A 16,179-nucleotide genomic window follows, 5' to 3' on the forward strand; every position below is an offset into this window, starting at 1 on the left:
GGGCTGGATTGGGACAAAGCTTGGTCCTTAGGGACCCTCCCCCAGCCCCCAAGAGTGAGCACAGCAGGAAAGTGCACAGACAATTGTAAAGGACTTGCCATCTCACCTGTCAGATCACTCACTCTTTCTCCAGAGGAAAGGAGTAAGTTTGAGATAGAGAATGTTATTTCAAAAAATAAAACTAGAATGTTGGGAAAAAAATATTTCCCCTTAAATCAGTAAATATGACTAAGACCTTAAATGTACACTAATTTGTTATAACATTTTTACTCTACTCCGGCATCTGCTGGTTATGCTCCTGACCCAGATTGCCTGGAGAGCCTGATAACCTCCAAGGTGTTACCATTTATCACTGGCTATTTAACACTTCTAAGTAAGCATGCTGAATATTATTACACTATTTAAAATAAACACACACACACACACACACACACACACACACACACACAAATTTCCCTCTCAAAGACATCTAAAGAATCTCTGAAATACCTCTCTGGATGACTATTGTTGCCTATGTCAGAGGCTGAAAACTACTGATCCTCAGACTGAGGGCTGATTGGGATGTAAAAGAAGGTGATCAGGTCCACTTTCATGCTAAAACCCAAAGCTCTCAGTGACCTGTATGCCCCTGGCCAGCCAAGACTTCTAATAATTTATTTTGATGCAAGAGGATGGCCAGAAGTGGCAACCTTCAATCTCTCTTCTGCTACAGCACATCTAGCAGATGGCATTCACGTGTGAGACTCACTCTACCACAGGAGCCCAGTTGTTCACATAGCTGTGGCTTGGTTGATCTAAGGTATGGATTATGTGTTACTTCTGGGGTACTGATCAGAGTCCCATCCTTCGTCTCCTACTGGCCCCAAGGCACCAGTGTCTCTATCCTGTAGCTAAGAACCCTAGTCCTGAAGGATGGACACAAGCATTGCTGTTGCCTTTGGCCTGTGTTGGGTTAGAAAGAACAGAGCTTTAAGAACTTGCCCCCAAACCCATGCCACTTGCCCCATTGAATACAAGGAGAAAAGAAACCACAAATGGTACATAGCAAAAGTCGATCAAGAGAATTATGCTAACTGGGCCACTGGGTAGACTCTGGCTCCTGTGTGAAGAGAAGTAGTGAGGGCCTCAGTCATGTGGATATGCTCAAGGAAGGTATTTGCTGTAGATTTTAGAACTAAGATCTAAAAACGACAAGTACCCCTGTGCTATTTTTTCTTAAGCATAGGATTACCTCACATCAGAAAGGTCTAGAGGCTAAATTCTGGGGCTCAGGAGCACAGTGTCTTTAATGGGGAGGAAGAAACCTCACAGATGGTGGCAGCAGCAGCAGTGAAACAGGGTAGCTGATGTTTTGGGAGCACCCCATTACTCCCCTCTGGATCTTTCCTCTCAGATGGCTCAGGTCTGGGACCTCCCTTGGTGGGAACTTCCCATCTGTCTGGTTCATTGTGGGGTCTACTTAAAGAATCCAGGTTAATGGGAGCTCCTCTGAGCTGAGGATGGGGCATCAACAAACACCAAAGAACTCAGAGTGCAGGAAAGACAGGCTTTATTTTTGCATGCTGACAAGGCTTTGGAAAGCAGAGTTTTCTATAGCATTCAGGTCTCCTTGATGTAGGTCCAAAGCCGAGGCCAAGAGGTCTGAGGTTCTCAGCAAAAAAAAATCCATTAAGTACATATCTAGGCAACTTAGTTCAGGAGGAGAAGGGAGAACAGGGTGAGAGTGAGGAAAGTCGTCAACTCCATGCTCGTCCTTGGCTATGGATCTTTGGCTCCTCAAAACTTGCAGGTCAGCTGCCACCCCCAAATCCATGACAACAACTGGAACACCCAGAAGACTCCCTCTCCCAGCAGTTCGAAGGCTGGGGCTGGCCTAGACAGACTCCTGGAAACACATGAGACCCCAGAGAGCAGCAGCCTCCAAAGCCAGTGATACAGCAACTGGGGACACAACAGGAGGGGGCAGGTGGGGGGCAGGGAGCTGGGCAGGGAGCTGGGCAAGGAACTGAGGCCTGCGGAGCCTGTGGGTCCTGCAGGGCCTGAGGTAGCCACTTGGGTGGGCACTTGGGGAGGTACTTGGCAGGGAGGTGGAACTTCTGCTGGTTTTGCTGGCAGGACATCTTACAGAAAGTTCAGTTACTCTAAAAAGCAATGCAGATATTTTGAAAGTTCAGTGACTATAAACTCTATTTGTATCACTATTTTTCTCCAGAGTCCGAAGTTCTATAACTGATTCTATGGCTCCCGGACCCATATCTTTATAGTGGAGAAGCCCTACTTTCCTGGCATAGGAGGAATCAGGCAGGGGTATTCAAATTTGGTAACAACTTCTCCTACCTGTCCTGGTTCTCCCAAGACTCCTGACTTCCAAGGCAGAAAGTTGGATAGTTTCTAAAGTCTTAAATTATTTTTATGATGTACTCCAATTTATGCATTCTAGAAACCACATAGTTAGCCTGAGTCCAGGGTTACACCACCCGTCTTTTTCATCTCCTTTTTTTTTCTTTCTTACATCATGGGCTCTGCCTTCAGTTGTACTTTTTGGCCCTGTGTGTGTATCTCTTGTCCTACAAACTAGCTTCCCCTACCAACCCCAATCTCAGTTAACATTCACTCCTTCTGAGATGGCTACTTCTGAGCCAACCGATGATTTCCTTGAGCCTGATCTCCCTGCCATTACCAGTTAGTTCCCATTCTCTCCAACCTGGAGTGGCTTGTCCCATTGAGCTGAGGCGTAGCAATCCCAGCTATCCCCAAACTGCCCTCAGATTGGTAAGGACACTTACCTTGTTTTCCCAATGTCGGGTAAGCAATGGGTAGGTCAAGTGAAGTGAGGAGGCCTTTTATACACATCCTGCACCCAACTTAAGGGAATGAGCCACAACGATGTAAAAGCTCTTCCCAACCAGGTGGTTATGAGGACAACATCCCACATTCCTGTGTTTCTCTGTCATTCTGCCACTTTATCACACTGGATCACTACTGCGTCCTCATGAGTATCTTCCCAGAGCATCCTGTCCCTCTGTAAAAGTTAGAAGTATTTCCATAAAGATAAGAAGATCATGATTTACAAGGGAGTTTATAATGGCCACTCCTGGGGACCGAACTTAGGGTTTCCGCAGGAATCCAATGCAAGCTTTAGATGAAAATCTAAGGCCACAAGTGTTGGATCAACATAGAATAGTGGGAGTTTCTGTAGGTTCCATAACCAGTTCAGAATCAATAATTTAAATATCCCTGGGTTGTTACTGATTCAGATCACAGAGTGCATAAGACATAGACCAACAATGTAGCATCATGGGTAAAAGGCCCCGCTGGAAAGGATTTCAGTCCTGTACCTACACTCCACACATAGATGAAGAACTGAGAGCAAGAGAGGACAAAGGAGATGCTCAAAGTTGTGCAGTGTCTGAACTGGAAGCCAGGCACCCCTTTCTTTGACCTTAGTCCCTTCTTTTCTACCTGCTTGGTCATGTCCACCGGAATCTACTACCTCTCTGCCCACCAGATCCCTTCTTCATGCCACTTACCACCCATTTTGTTTAGTTTATCATTTCAACCACTTTTTTACCAATATAATAAATTTTCTTGCTCCTTTGGCTTATTAATGCACTTGACTGACAAAATCCCAACCCTGGCTAATTCCTCCCTGTTATGCCTAGTTGCTATAAATACAAAAACAAAATTAAAAAAGACACTTTGGCAGGCTGGCATCATCGTAAGATCATGACCATCCATCCAGGCTGAACCTAAACACTGCTTGGTGATTCCATATACTTCTCTGTGTTCAACACACACACACACACACACACACACACACACACACACACACACACACATCATGCCTTTTCTCTTCTCTGGAACCTTCCAAATACTCTTTGCTGCCTCTAAATAGATGATACTGCTTCTACTCCCAGGGTCAGAGAGTAGCTGTCAAGTGTAAGTCACTTCCACTTCCCATTACCAGGTCTTTAAACCTACTTATGCCTGCAACCATCTTTATGATCTCCTTGTTAGAAGAGGAATGGCCTCTTTTCTTTTCTAATGCCTGTCCCTGCTACTTTGTTCTGGATCCTTGTATGTTCAGCCTTGGTTATATTAGTTTTTCCTGTGAAATGCTGTCATGGTATCCCATATTCCTATAACACCATGCTTGGGTTTATTTTTCTGTATCGCTCATCCTGGATAGAATGAAATCTCCATGTTCTTAGCATCTGCACAGTGCCTGACATCTTGTAAGTGCTCAAAAAAATATTTGTTGAATTAATGAGTTATTTGTGGTTGAGACAAAGGGCTCCCTCCTTTCACACCTCGAGAGAGAGTGACTTGGGAGGTCAGGCCAGAGGTAAGCACATGCGGCAGGTTTGGGACGTGCTCCCAGGGTGGAGTCACCCATACTGACCAGACTCAAGAACTTTGCAGTGGAGTAAGACAGAGCTCTGGTTCTGGCTCCGCTGCTGCCTCTCAGTTTCAGAGGCAACTGGACCAGATGATTTCAGTACATAATCAAATCGATATTTGCATTTATGAGCATCAGACCTCCAAGGAGCTAACACTGAGCCCAAGTGCTGCCTTTCCTGCTTTTTGTTTTTCCCTGAACATATTTTATCTGGAGGTTGGAGTGGGGATGAACTTGACAAAGCAGAGACATCTGGTGTGTATACGAGGATGTGGCATATTTGAAGGTAAGTCACACTCTGAGATAGCAACTCCATATAGTCTATTTAGTCAATCCCAGTTGTCAGAGGAAATTACTTACTTAACTTCTTTCCTTGTTGTGCCAAAGCAGAACATTGCGTATGTACATGACTCCCCTAATTGTGCCTCTCCTAGCTGTGAATGTGAGCTCCTAACACCTGGATTAGCAGGGTAGGCAAAGTTATGCTCCTTCCCTGCATGGCCCCTACTAAAATATTACAAATAATTTCTAAAAGTTGTAAAACATTGTCCTATCGTATTGATCCAACACATCAATGAACCACTGGTTCAATGAGGAAAATTATTTATCCCAACAGAAATTTCTTTCTTATAATAACTTCACGAATATCACCTTAAGAACATTTATTTACTGAATGATGGTTATGTGTAGGGTTTTGTGAATTCAGAGATTAAGATACTTCTTTGTCTCAAGATGCAAATGGGGGATGCCTGGGTGGCTCAGTCAGTTAAGCATCTGCCTTCCACTTAGGTCAGGATCCCAGGGTCCTGGGATCAAGTCCTGCATCGAGCCCCACATTGAGACCCACATCAGGCTCCTTAAAACTATCTCTCTCCCTCTCTCTCTAACAAATAAATAAAATCTTTGAAAAAATGCAAGTAAGATAACACAAGGAAAAGACAGGGAATTAAAATTTATTCTCAACTTCCCATCCACCAAAAATGTTATTTGCATTATCACAATACATCAGCTCTATGAGTTTTTTATTGCTAATCCCATTTTACAGATTAAAAAAGACTGAGGCTCAGAAACAGAGTGGGCATCAGTCAGAAGGTGAGGGGTAGCTGGCATTCTAGACAGAGGGAAGAAGAGCACAGGCAGAGGCATGGAAATGTGTAGGGGCATGATCTTTTCTGGAAAAAGAGTGGACATAATATTTGGTAAGAGCATAGTGTTGGGACACTAACTGGGCAGAAAGGAAGGAAGGGCCCAGAACATTAAAAGCTTTACTTGCTGGGTTATGTACTTTAGACTGTAGATTAATGGCTTCCAAATTATATTGTTGTCAGGGATGTTCAAACATCATACATGCCCAAGAGCCATCCCTATGGGCAGTATGAGCTGCTCTGCGTAGCTGCCCTTCCAGCTGTCTTCCCCACCTCCTCCCATTGTCTACCATATCAGCTCCACATCTTAACACAGCATGGAGGCCGAAGATGGGTCTTGGAGTTGGGGTACTGTCATCTGAACCATGGGTAGGTTATTTAATGTTTTTTGAGCCTCATCTTTTTTTCTTTTAAATCTTTAAAATGAGATTAACAAAAATAAAATGGGATTAACAATAAGAAACTCACGGAGCTATTTTACTGTGATAATGCAGATAATGTTTGACAGATAGCAGGTTGGAAATAACATTTTAATTTCCCTCCTTTTCCCAACATCATCCCCCATCATCACATGGGGGGCTAAAAATTTTGAGTCACATTTTAGATACCACAAATTCTTAGTTCTTGATTATTTGGGCTGCCTGGGATGGGGAGCCTGAGCAGACAACACTCTGGGCCTTCCACTTTACCCCTGCTATAGAGTAATTAGATGCTTTATGTATTGAAGATATACATTCCATTTAACTTGCAAACAGAATCATGATGCTTTAAAAGATTTGACCAGGGACAGTTGGGGCATCCTTGACCATTTAAGCAAAGGAAGAACCTGATGAGATTTACATTTTAAAAAGATCACTCAGCTCAGGTGGCCTTAGGAGCTGTGATTTGGTTACTCAAAAAGCTTAGGTCCATGGTGAATGGCCAGGATACAAGTTTGGTGTGTGGATCAGATTTGGACTCAAGTGAGTTCTTATTGAGTTTGTAGACAAAGAGAGCAGTTGGAAGGTGATTGGAAGGTCTTCACTTGTCTGCATCCAGTCTGCATACAGCCCATGCATTCCTGGATTCTGTTCTCATCTGCCCAAGCACTTCCTCACCATCCTGCCTACTTGAGGATTCAAGCATGCTATGGATTCCTGCCTGTCTTAGGTATGCCCCTTAATAGAAGGGTGAGGGCAACATTGGCATGAATGAGATTCTTATCGTGCTAATTCTCAAGTGATGAAAGAAAGGAAAACAAGGATCTTCCTTCTGTCAGAGCAGTCAGACCTTTGAACAATCCTCCTATGGGCCAGAATCCCAGTGTGCAAGCAGACATGTGGAGCAAACAGCACTGGAGCACTGGGAGAGGATTCATGGTCCTCCCAAGGCAATGGGATTTTTTTCTTTCTTTTTTATTTAAATTCAATTAATTAACTTTTGGTATATTATTAGTTTCAGAGGTAGAGTTCAGTGATTCATCAGTCTTATATACCAGTGCTCATTACATCACATGCCCTCCTTAATATCCATCATCCAGTTACCCCATCCCCCCACTCCTGTCCCCTCCAGCAACCCTCGTTAGTTTTCTATGGTTAAGAGTCTCTTATGGTTTGTCTCCCTTTCTGATTTCATCTTGTTTTATTTTTCCCTCCCTTCCCCTATGCTCCTCTGTTTTATTTCTTAAATTACACATATGGGTGAGTGCATATGATAATTTTCTTTCTCTGATTGACTTATTTCACTTAGCATAATACCCTCTAGTTCCATCCACGTCATCGCAAATGGCAAGATCTCATTTTTTGGTGGCTGAGTAGTATGCCATTGTATATATATACACCACATTGTCTTTATCCATTCATCTGTTGGTGGAAATCTGGGCTTTTTCCATAGTTTGACTATTGTGGACATTGCTGGTATGAACATTAGGGCACATAATTCACAGATCACTACAGATCACCATCTTTGGGGGTATCTTTGGGGGTAAATACCTAGTAGTGCAATTGCCAGGTCCTAGGGTAGCTCTATTTTCAACTTCTTGAGGAAACTCCATACTGTTTTCCAGAGTGGCTACACAAGCTTGCATTCCCATCACAGTGTAAGAACATTCCCCTTTCTCTGTATCCTCGCCAACACCTGTCATTTCCTGTTAAATTTAGCCAATTCTAACCAGCATGGGGTGGTATCTCATTGTGGTTTTGATTTGTATGTCCCTGATGCTGAGTGATGTTGAGCATTTTTTCATGTGTCTGTTGGCCATTTGTATGTCTTCTTTGGAAAAATGTCTGTTTATATCTTCTGCCCATTTGTTGATTGGATTATTTGTTCTTTGGGTGTTAAGTTTGGTAAGTTCTTTATAGATTTTGGATACTAACCCTTTATCTGATAGACATTTGCAAATATCTTCTCCCATTCTGTCAGTTGTCTTTTGGTTTTGTCAACTGTTTCCTTTGTTGTGCAAAAGCTTTTTTATCTTGATGAAGTCCCAAAAGTTCATTTTTGCCTTCGTTTTCCTTGCCTTTGGAGATGTGTCTAGCAAGAAGTTGCTGCGGCCAAGGTCACAGAGGTTGCTGCCTGTGTTCTCCTCTAGGATTTTGATGGATTCCTGTCTCAGATTTAGGTCTTTCATCCATTTTGAGGCAATGGGAATTATACCTGCTTGTTGAAAGACTAAAGCAACTTGTGCTTCTCTTGGAATGGAGGGTACAGTCATGATCTTTGTACAATGACCTGGCCCTATGGGTCTTAAGCCATCTCAATTAGTGGATAAAAGAAAGGAGACAAGACCAACACAGCATAACACATTCCCATCACTTCCATGAGGAGGCCTCAAAAACCAGTCACCCTCCCTTGTCTGTATAGTGTAGGCTAGAGACATAGGCCTACCATGTATAATGTGATGGTTAAAATAAATGTTAGGAGGAAAGAAATCGACACCATGCCCAGCACTGAGTAAGTGTTCTGTAAGCTGTAGTTACAATATAAGCATTATAATTATTCACTGTGGTCCTAGATATTTCTCAGCTTCTGAGTCCTATTCCTGTGGGACTGGGGGATACACACCAATATCATCTGTTCTGGCATTACAGCCCTTCTTTTCTGTAATATCTCAAACTGCAGAAAACTCCCTCGGATTGAAGTAGCAGGTCATCCCTGGAGCACAGGCCCAGTCCTGACACTGACCAGCCATGGGTCATTTGCTTCTTCTGGACCTCAGGGTTTCCATTTGTGAAATGAGTGTTTGTCTTTGTTGTTTTCTTCTTGATCTCTGATGTAATGATGAGAGTTCATGCTCAGGGCTGCCAGAACATACTAAACCTGGGTGACTTCCTGAGCTATTGTCCTTCATAGCTGTGAGGATCCTTCTACTACGTAACAAATGTAAGGATTTCTTCTTTCAGTCCCAGGCTCCACCCTGGACCCTCAGCTGACCTCAGTGAGTGGGGAAATAAAACATCCTATTGTGTCTTGTGTCTACAAATGTCACCAAGGAAAAAACCTTTCAGTCCTAAGATAGGAAGGGATGAAGTGAGGACACTTTGCCTATCCTATTCCTCTAGACACTGATCCCAAGAAGATATTTATAAATCTTCTAGGAAAGAAGACCCCTCAGTCTATAATGACAGAGTTTCTTGCTCCTGTGTACCTTCATTCCTTTCTTCTGATGTTAGAGGTGGGTTCCTCCCAGCAGAGTAACCAGGACAGGACTTTGGCTCCATCATCCTCCCATTCCTAAAGACTGCTTATACTGATAATATCTCTGACTCATCACAATGCCATGCTAATGACTTCACCATCATTCTTCCCACTGTGCCAAAGGGAGATAACTCAGTAGACTATATCCTTTGTCCTGCAATTAACACATCTTCAGAATCTTCAGAGAAAGGCTGGACTATGAAACTGCAAAGCCTGCTCCTAGTTGAATCAGTAGTGTTATCTTTACTGAGGAAGGCCAGTACTATAAAATATGAGCATAGGGGGCAGGCATTAAGAAGACTTAGGCAAGTTCCTCAGACTTTTTGGGCCTGCACTTTCATCTGTGACATCAGGACCTTCTGCTCTGTCATTCTGTGAACCCATAGTTCTCAACCTTTCATACTTTTGGAGACAGTGGGCACCCCCTCTCCCCTCCCCCATTTGTACTACATTTCACATGTTTTGTTTTCTCCTCTTAACAACTCTGTTGGGTGGATATCACCACATATGGGAAAGTTGAGCATTGGAGAGTTTAAGGGCATGTGCAGATCACATAGTCTCTTGGTTTTGGAGCAATAGAGCCAGCCCAGCAAGGATTACATGAAACAAGGAAACTGTTGGTTCAGTCATGCTCTGGGTGCTGTTATAGATCAGGGACTCTAAACCTGGTTGTACCGTCTGAAAAGCACTTAAAATTCAGATTCCTGTCCCCAGTTAAGACCTATCAAGTCATTATCTCCATGGAATCATTCCTAAGCATTTGCAATGTTAAATCATTTCCTAAGCATTTGCAATGTTTAAATCACTAGGGGATTCTGCTAGTTTGGGAACCATAGTCCTAGAGTGTTCTTGTAGCACCATAGAATGATAGCTAGCTCACAGAACATTCTAGCAATATTTCCATAGTCTCTACCTTCCTCTAAGCTCTTCCAGAGATCTTCATAGATGGTTAAAAGATGTAGGGAGTCCAGGCAACTCAGAAAATCATTCAGCCCTTGGAGGAGTCTTACCAAGCATCTAGTGTAGTTTTCTACCTGCTGTTTCCATATCCTCTCCCATATGCCTAATGATGAGCTTTCTGTGCTAAATTGAAACCCTTTTAGTTGGAGAACTCATTACCTCACAAAGCAGCCCAATCCTTTTTAGACTGTTATCTTTGTTAGAAATTTTTCCCTAATAAAATGCATGCATCATATAATAAAAAAATAATGATAATGCCTCAAAAAAAGCAGTTCTTGACATATAGTTGGCACTTAATTACTTGTTGAATAAGTGGATTAATTAATAATAAAATATGCCATTTAGCTTGATTATATGCCTTCCTTTCACAAATGAGAGTTAAAGATTCAGATAAGTCATTTTACTCAACTCATAGAGTGAAATAGTGGCAGAATTAGGACTAAATATAAGGTCAATTGATTTCCAACCCAGTGTTTATGCTTGGGCCTGGGTGGGGAGGTGGGGGCATACATAGCAAGAGCAGAACATATTCATTCCAACACTACCCTCTTGGGGGCACAGTATCAGAGTTAAGTGTCTGTGCTTCGATCACGTAGTTTTAAATTCCAAGTTCCCTTACTCATTGGTTGTACAACATTAGGCTTGTCACTTGTTTCCTCTGTGCCTCAATTGCTCATCTGTAATGGTGATAAAAATTATATCTATATCATAAAGCTGCTGTGAGGATTACATGAGTAACATGTGTAAAGTGATAGACGAGTGTTCCTCCACAGTAAGCTCTGCACAAATACAGATTGCTGCCATTGCTCTTTGTGCTATTGTTGTTATAATATTTATGATAATAATTATTATTATTTCCATTATTAGGGTAGTTCATCGTCCCTTGTTATAACATTTATATAATAATTTATTATTACTGTTATTTGGCTAGTTCATTGTCTTTTGTTGTTGTTATAATATTTATAATACTTTATAATTATTACTAATTATTTGGCTATTTCAGGGTCCCTCAGTGATAAGGATCTATATTTTTATTTCTCCAAAGATTTATAAATACCAGTGAATGCCAAGAGAATGCATCAGTAACCCAGAAAAGCTGGTTTCACATTCTTCTTTCTACATCACACTAAGGACCACCACCACCTTCTACAGAAATCCCATGGGCCTTGCATGGGTCGGGGTTGTAGCTGTGACAGTGGATACTGAGACAGATCAGGCAAGAATTTTAAGGTGGATTCCAGTCAAATATTTGGGAAATGGTTCTCATATGTCAGGGCTATTATATAAAGCTACAATGGGGAAAGTGCCCTATAATTCACTCACCTGAAACCTATGAGAGCAAACTAACTAGGCACTAGAGAAACAAGTAGAGTTAATGGTTGATCGGAGCAGGGACTGAGTTTGCCGGGGGGGTTAGGGTGTGTCGGTCACTTCTAGTCCTGTGTCAATCAAAACAAAACAGAGAGAACCTGTCAAAGATAAGGGTAGAAATTCCAGGACCTTCAATCAGTGTAATGAAGTCAACTATAGGCCCACTTAGGAAGGTCCTGCTGAAGCTCCAAGGAGGAGGATGGCAGGTGCTAAGTAGAGAGAAGTGTAGAAGTGAGACTCCTGTGTGTGTAGGGGGTCCTATACTGGTCAGGTGTTAGATAATGCATTTATTTAGGCCCCTTTATCTTATCTCACACCAGAATGAAGAATTAAGGTATTTTGTTGGCCACATTTTACAGACAGGTGAATTCTACCCCTGGTGAACCAATCTCTGACTAGAACTGAGAGACCTTCTGCTTTTAAGCATCTGCCTTTTTCTTGGCTGACCCCTCTGCCATTTCATAAGCAACATTTCATTTTAATGCTACATGCTTTTTCAGTGGGAGACAAAACAATAGTGGTTTGCCATCTTCTTCTATGACTGTGTTCTAGCAATGACGTTAAGTATATCGCTGATCATTGCAAACAACTTCCTTCAGACTCCATTGTTAGGAGGGCAATCCTTCCCTCGAAAGCTATGTAAATTAGATCATTTGTCTCTCTATATATTCTATCTGCCAGGAAGTTCAGAACTGATCATTAGTCTGAGGTAGAATAACTGTGTGGGTCACAGACTGAATATTTATGCCCTTTTATTGAATCACAGGCTGTTCCCCATTGCTTCTAATTTTCCACATGTAGTTTTATGATAGAGATTCTATGCCCTCTCCCACTCTGGTTCATAGGGAGAATCTTTAAATAAAATCTTAAAAAAAAAAGAATATTTACTTATTTGAGAGAGCGAGGGAGAGTGTGCACATGGTGGGGTGGGCGGAGGCAGAGGGAGAAGGGAAGGGAAGAGATAATCTTAAGCAGACTTCCTGCTGAGCTCGGAAACCGACGCAGGACTCTAACCCAGGACCCCGAGATCATGACCTGAGCTGAGATCAAGAGTTGCACACTTAAATGACTGAGCCACCATATGCCCCTAACTAGAGAAAATTTTTTTAAAGATTTTATTTATTTATTTGACAGAGATAGAGACAGCCAGTGAGAGAGGGAACACAAGCAGGGGGAGTGGGAGAGGAAGAAGCAGGCTCTCAGCAGAGGAGCCTGATGTGGGGCTCGATCCCAGAACACCAGGATCTCGCCCTGAGCTGAAGGCAGACGCTTAACGACAGCCACCCAGGCATCCCTAGAGTAATTTTTTAACATAGTACTCACTCTTACTCTTGAGCAAAAGAAATCCCTTTCTCCAAAATGGTTTTCTTAAATGGAGGCATTTTCATTGCCTCTAAGATGCAATCTTCCTGGAGAGTCTGAAAAAAAGTCTTTGACAACTTTAGAATTCCAATTCTAAAAATGTATCTGAGAGAAATTACTAAGAATAATCACCAATGAGAATGTTTATTTTACTGTTGTTTAGACAGCAAAAAAGTGGAAGCAATATAAGTGCCACAAATCAGGAAACTATTTTTAAAAATTTTTTTATTATGTTAGTCACCATACAGTACATCCTTAGTTTTTGATGTCGTGCTCCATGATTCATTGTTTGTGTATAACATCCAGTGCTCTCCATACAATATGTGCCCTCCTTAATACCCATCACTGGCCTAGCCCAATTCCCCACACCCCTCCCCTCTGAAGCCCTCAGTTTGTTTCCCAGAGTCCATAGTCTCTCATGGTTCATTCCCCCTTCTGTTTACCCCCCTTCATTCTTCCCTTCCTTCTCCTACCGATCTTCCTACTCCTTATGTTCCATAAATGAGTGAAACCATATGATAATTGCCTTTCTCTGCTTGGCTTATTTCACTTAGCATTATCTCCTCCAGTCCCGTCCATGTTGCTGCAAATGTTGTATAATCATTCTTTCTGATGGCTGAGTAATATTCCATTGTATATATGGACCACATCTTCTTAATCCAGTCATCTGTTGAAGGGCATCTCGGCTCCTTCCACAATTCAGCTATTGTGGACAATGCTGCTATGAACATTGGGGTGCATATGGCCCTTCTCTTCACTACGTCTGTATCTTTGGGGTAAATACCCAGTAGTGCAATGGCTGGATCATGGGGTAGCTCAATTTTTAACTTTTTAAGGGACCTCCACACTGTTTTCCAGAGTGGCTGTACCAACTTGCATTCCCACCAACAGTGTAAGAGGGTTCCCCTTTCTCCACATAAATCAGGGAACTATTTACACAAATCGTGGTGTGTTCACAGGATGGACTATAATAGTGTTGATCAATATTTATTAGCACGGAAGAGTATTGACAATTGTACTGCTAAGTAAAAGATCAGGTTACAAAGTATTCTGAAATGATCCTATTTTGTGATTTTTTAAAAATAAAGTTTGGAAATAGATCCTGAAGTTATTAGCAGTAGTTAGTAGTAGTAGTTTGGTTGGTCTTAATCATCTTCCTTATGCTTATTTACATTAAAACATCTTTATACAGGCATGCATCATTTGTTTAGTGAGAAAAATTACACTTTCAAGATTATAATTATACAAAATTGTGCTCTTTGCATATGCCTATATAGAGAGATACATCACAGCAGAGGCTAAACCAGGTTCCAGCAGTCAGAAGGATTGCTAAGCTCTGGAAATGGGCATCTTGTGTTTTGGGAATGGTAGACAGCCTGATTCTCTGCCCTGAGACTGGGCAATAGAATCCATTGGGCTGGGTACTTAGTTAAAAACATATTTTCAGTTTCCCCAGAAAATGAGAATCAACTAAAAATTATTTCCCCGAACTTATATTGATATGCAACCGTGATGAGTCTTAAGCCCCACCAGGCCCCTCTACTTTATCTCAGGTCCTCCCCACCCCAGAGCAACTGTCCTTTGGGAGCTGCAGTTTCATACCTGGCTTATGAGCTATTCCATATGATAATCTCACTCCTGGCAGTCTAGCCAAGCTGAAATCCATGTCATTGGCAAGTATCCCACTTGTACATGAAAAGTATCAGTTCTACCTGGAAAGTTCCTCATCCTTGTTCCATCCCCAACACCAAAGTCGGCTTGTCTTTAAAAGCCCTGTTGAAATGCTACCTATCCTGGAGTTCTGTTCTCCCCCAAGCAACATGCCCTCTCTGCTTCAGATTTCTCTTTCCAAGGAAACCACTTTTGTCTTTTTTTTTTTTTTTAAGATTTTATTTATTTGACAGTGACAGCCAGCGAGAGAGGGAACACAAGCAGGGGGAGTGGGAGAGGAAGAAGCAGGCTCCTAGTGGAGGAGCCTGATGTGGGGCTCGATCCCATAACGCCGGGATCACGCCCTGAGCCGAAGGCAGACGCTTAACGGCTGTGCCACCCAGGCGCCCCCCAAGGAAACCACTTTTGATCTACACCATCAGGATGAGTTTTTCCCTTCTGTCCTTGACCTTTTGTACTCTTTGCCCCCTTAGAGTTCACACAAAGTGAGGGGGAAAAAAGAAGTATGTCAATCACCTTAAAATTATATTTATTAGTCCACATATTTCAATCTACAATGTACGTTGTTTCTCCCACTAGACTGCAAGCTTTTCTAGAACAGAGACAAATCTCCTATTACATCTGGGAACACAGAGCACAGTATAGAGTAGGTGCTCAACATATGTTTGTCACACGAAAGCTTTCAATGTAAGGATTATGCAATAACATAGGTTGATGGCTATAAGGATGCTGAGACAGAAATCTCAAACCATGTGTCTCTGAAACACCACCAGTCAACATCTTGGAAGGAAAGAAGAGGCAGCATCCACCTGTGGAGGCCTCAGCCCCTCCAGTGGCCTCAGGGATTCACAGCAGCCAGGGCTCTGACTCTACGTTGTTGCTGAGCCGAAGGGGTGGATGGAAGACAGAAGCAGGAATGCAGCTTATGGGGACCAGGAAGTGTTTCCCAGCCCTAACTAGAGGGGGAGGTCTGGAGCATCCCAGTGGCATGAGTGCAGAAATCCGGATGGGAGAGAGCAACCGTACCTGTGTCCCTCTCCCTTGGGTTGGTCACCTCAGCACTCCTCTTCTTTGATGTGGTAGACTGTGCCACCACTAAGGCAGCAGGGCTTCTTGCGGTGAGCCTTCTGAGAGCGGCAGGCTCTCTGCTCCCCGGGCTTTTGGGAACCAGAATCACAGCCTCCTGAACAGGGGTCACAGCAAGGAGCAGAGCAGGCAGCCAGGGAGGGGTTTGGGCACTGGGGAAGTGAGCATTTGGGAGCAATAGGGGCCTCCCAGGATTGCTGCTTCTGCTGTGACATCAGTGCACTACTGAGTGGAAGCTGGAAGGAAAAAGAGAATTCAGTTAAGTCAGGGCCTTGGGTATCTGTTTCTTTTCTCCTGGGCTGGAGCTGTCAAAATAAAGCTGGCATTTACAATCTGCTAAATCCATCCTAGGAGGGACAGAAATGGATCTGAGTGGGTAAATTTGGGAAGTAAGCCATGGTGGGAACTCCCAGGGTGAGTGGGAACTCCCACTCACCAACAACCAAGCTAATAACTTAATCATCTTCTTAAAGTGCAGCTGAGTTGAGCAGACTCTTTACTTTCCCAGAC

General features: G+C 42.8%; 1 protein-coding gene across 1 annotated transcript; it reads right to left on the reverse strand.

Moving 5' to 3' along the window:
* Nucleotides 1-11,592: 11,592 nt before the first annotated feature.
* On the reverse strand, nucleotides 11,593-15,938 carry LCE6A (late cornified envelope 6A). The gene is given in 2 exon segments (XM_008695764.2): nucleotides 11,593-11,618; nucleotides 15,638-15,938. Coding segments are annotated over 2 exon segments (273 nt in total). The 5' UTR covers nucleotides 15,885-15,938.
* Nucleotides 15,939-16,179: the final 241 nt, after the last annotated feature.

The sequence above is a fragment of the Ursus maritimus genome, unplaced genomic scaffold (genome assembly GCF_017311325.1).
Source record: "Ursus maritimus isolate PB19 unplaced genomic scaffold, ASM1731132v1 scaffold_12, whole genome shotgun sequence".
Classification (NCBI taxonomy): domain Eukaryota; kingdom Metazoa; phylum Chordata; class Mammalia; order Carnivora; family Ursidae; genus Ursus; species Ursus maritimus.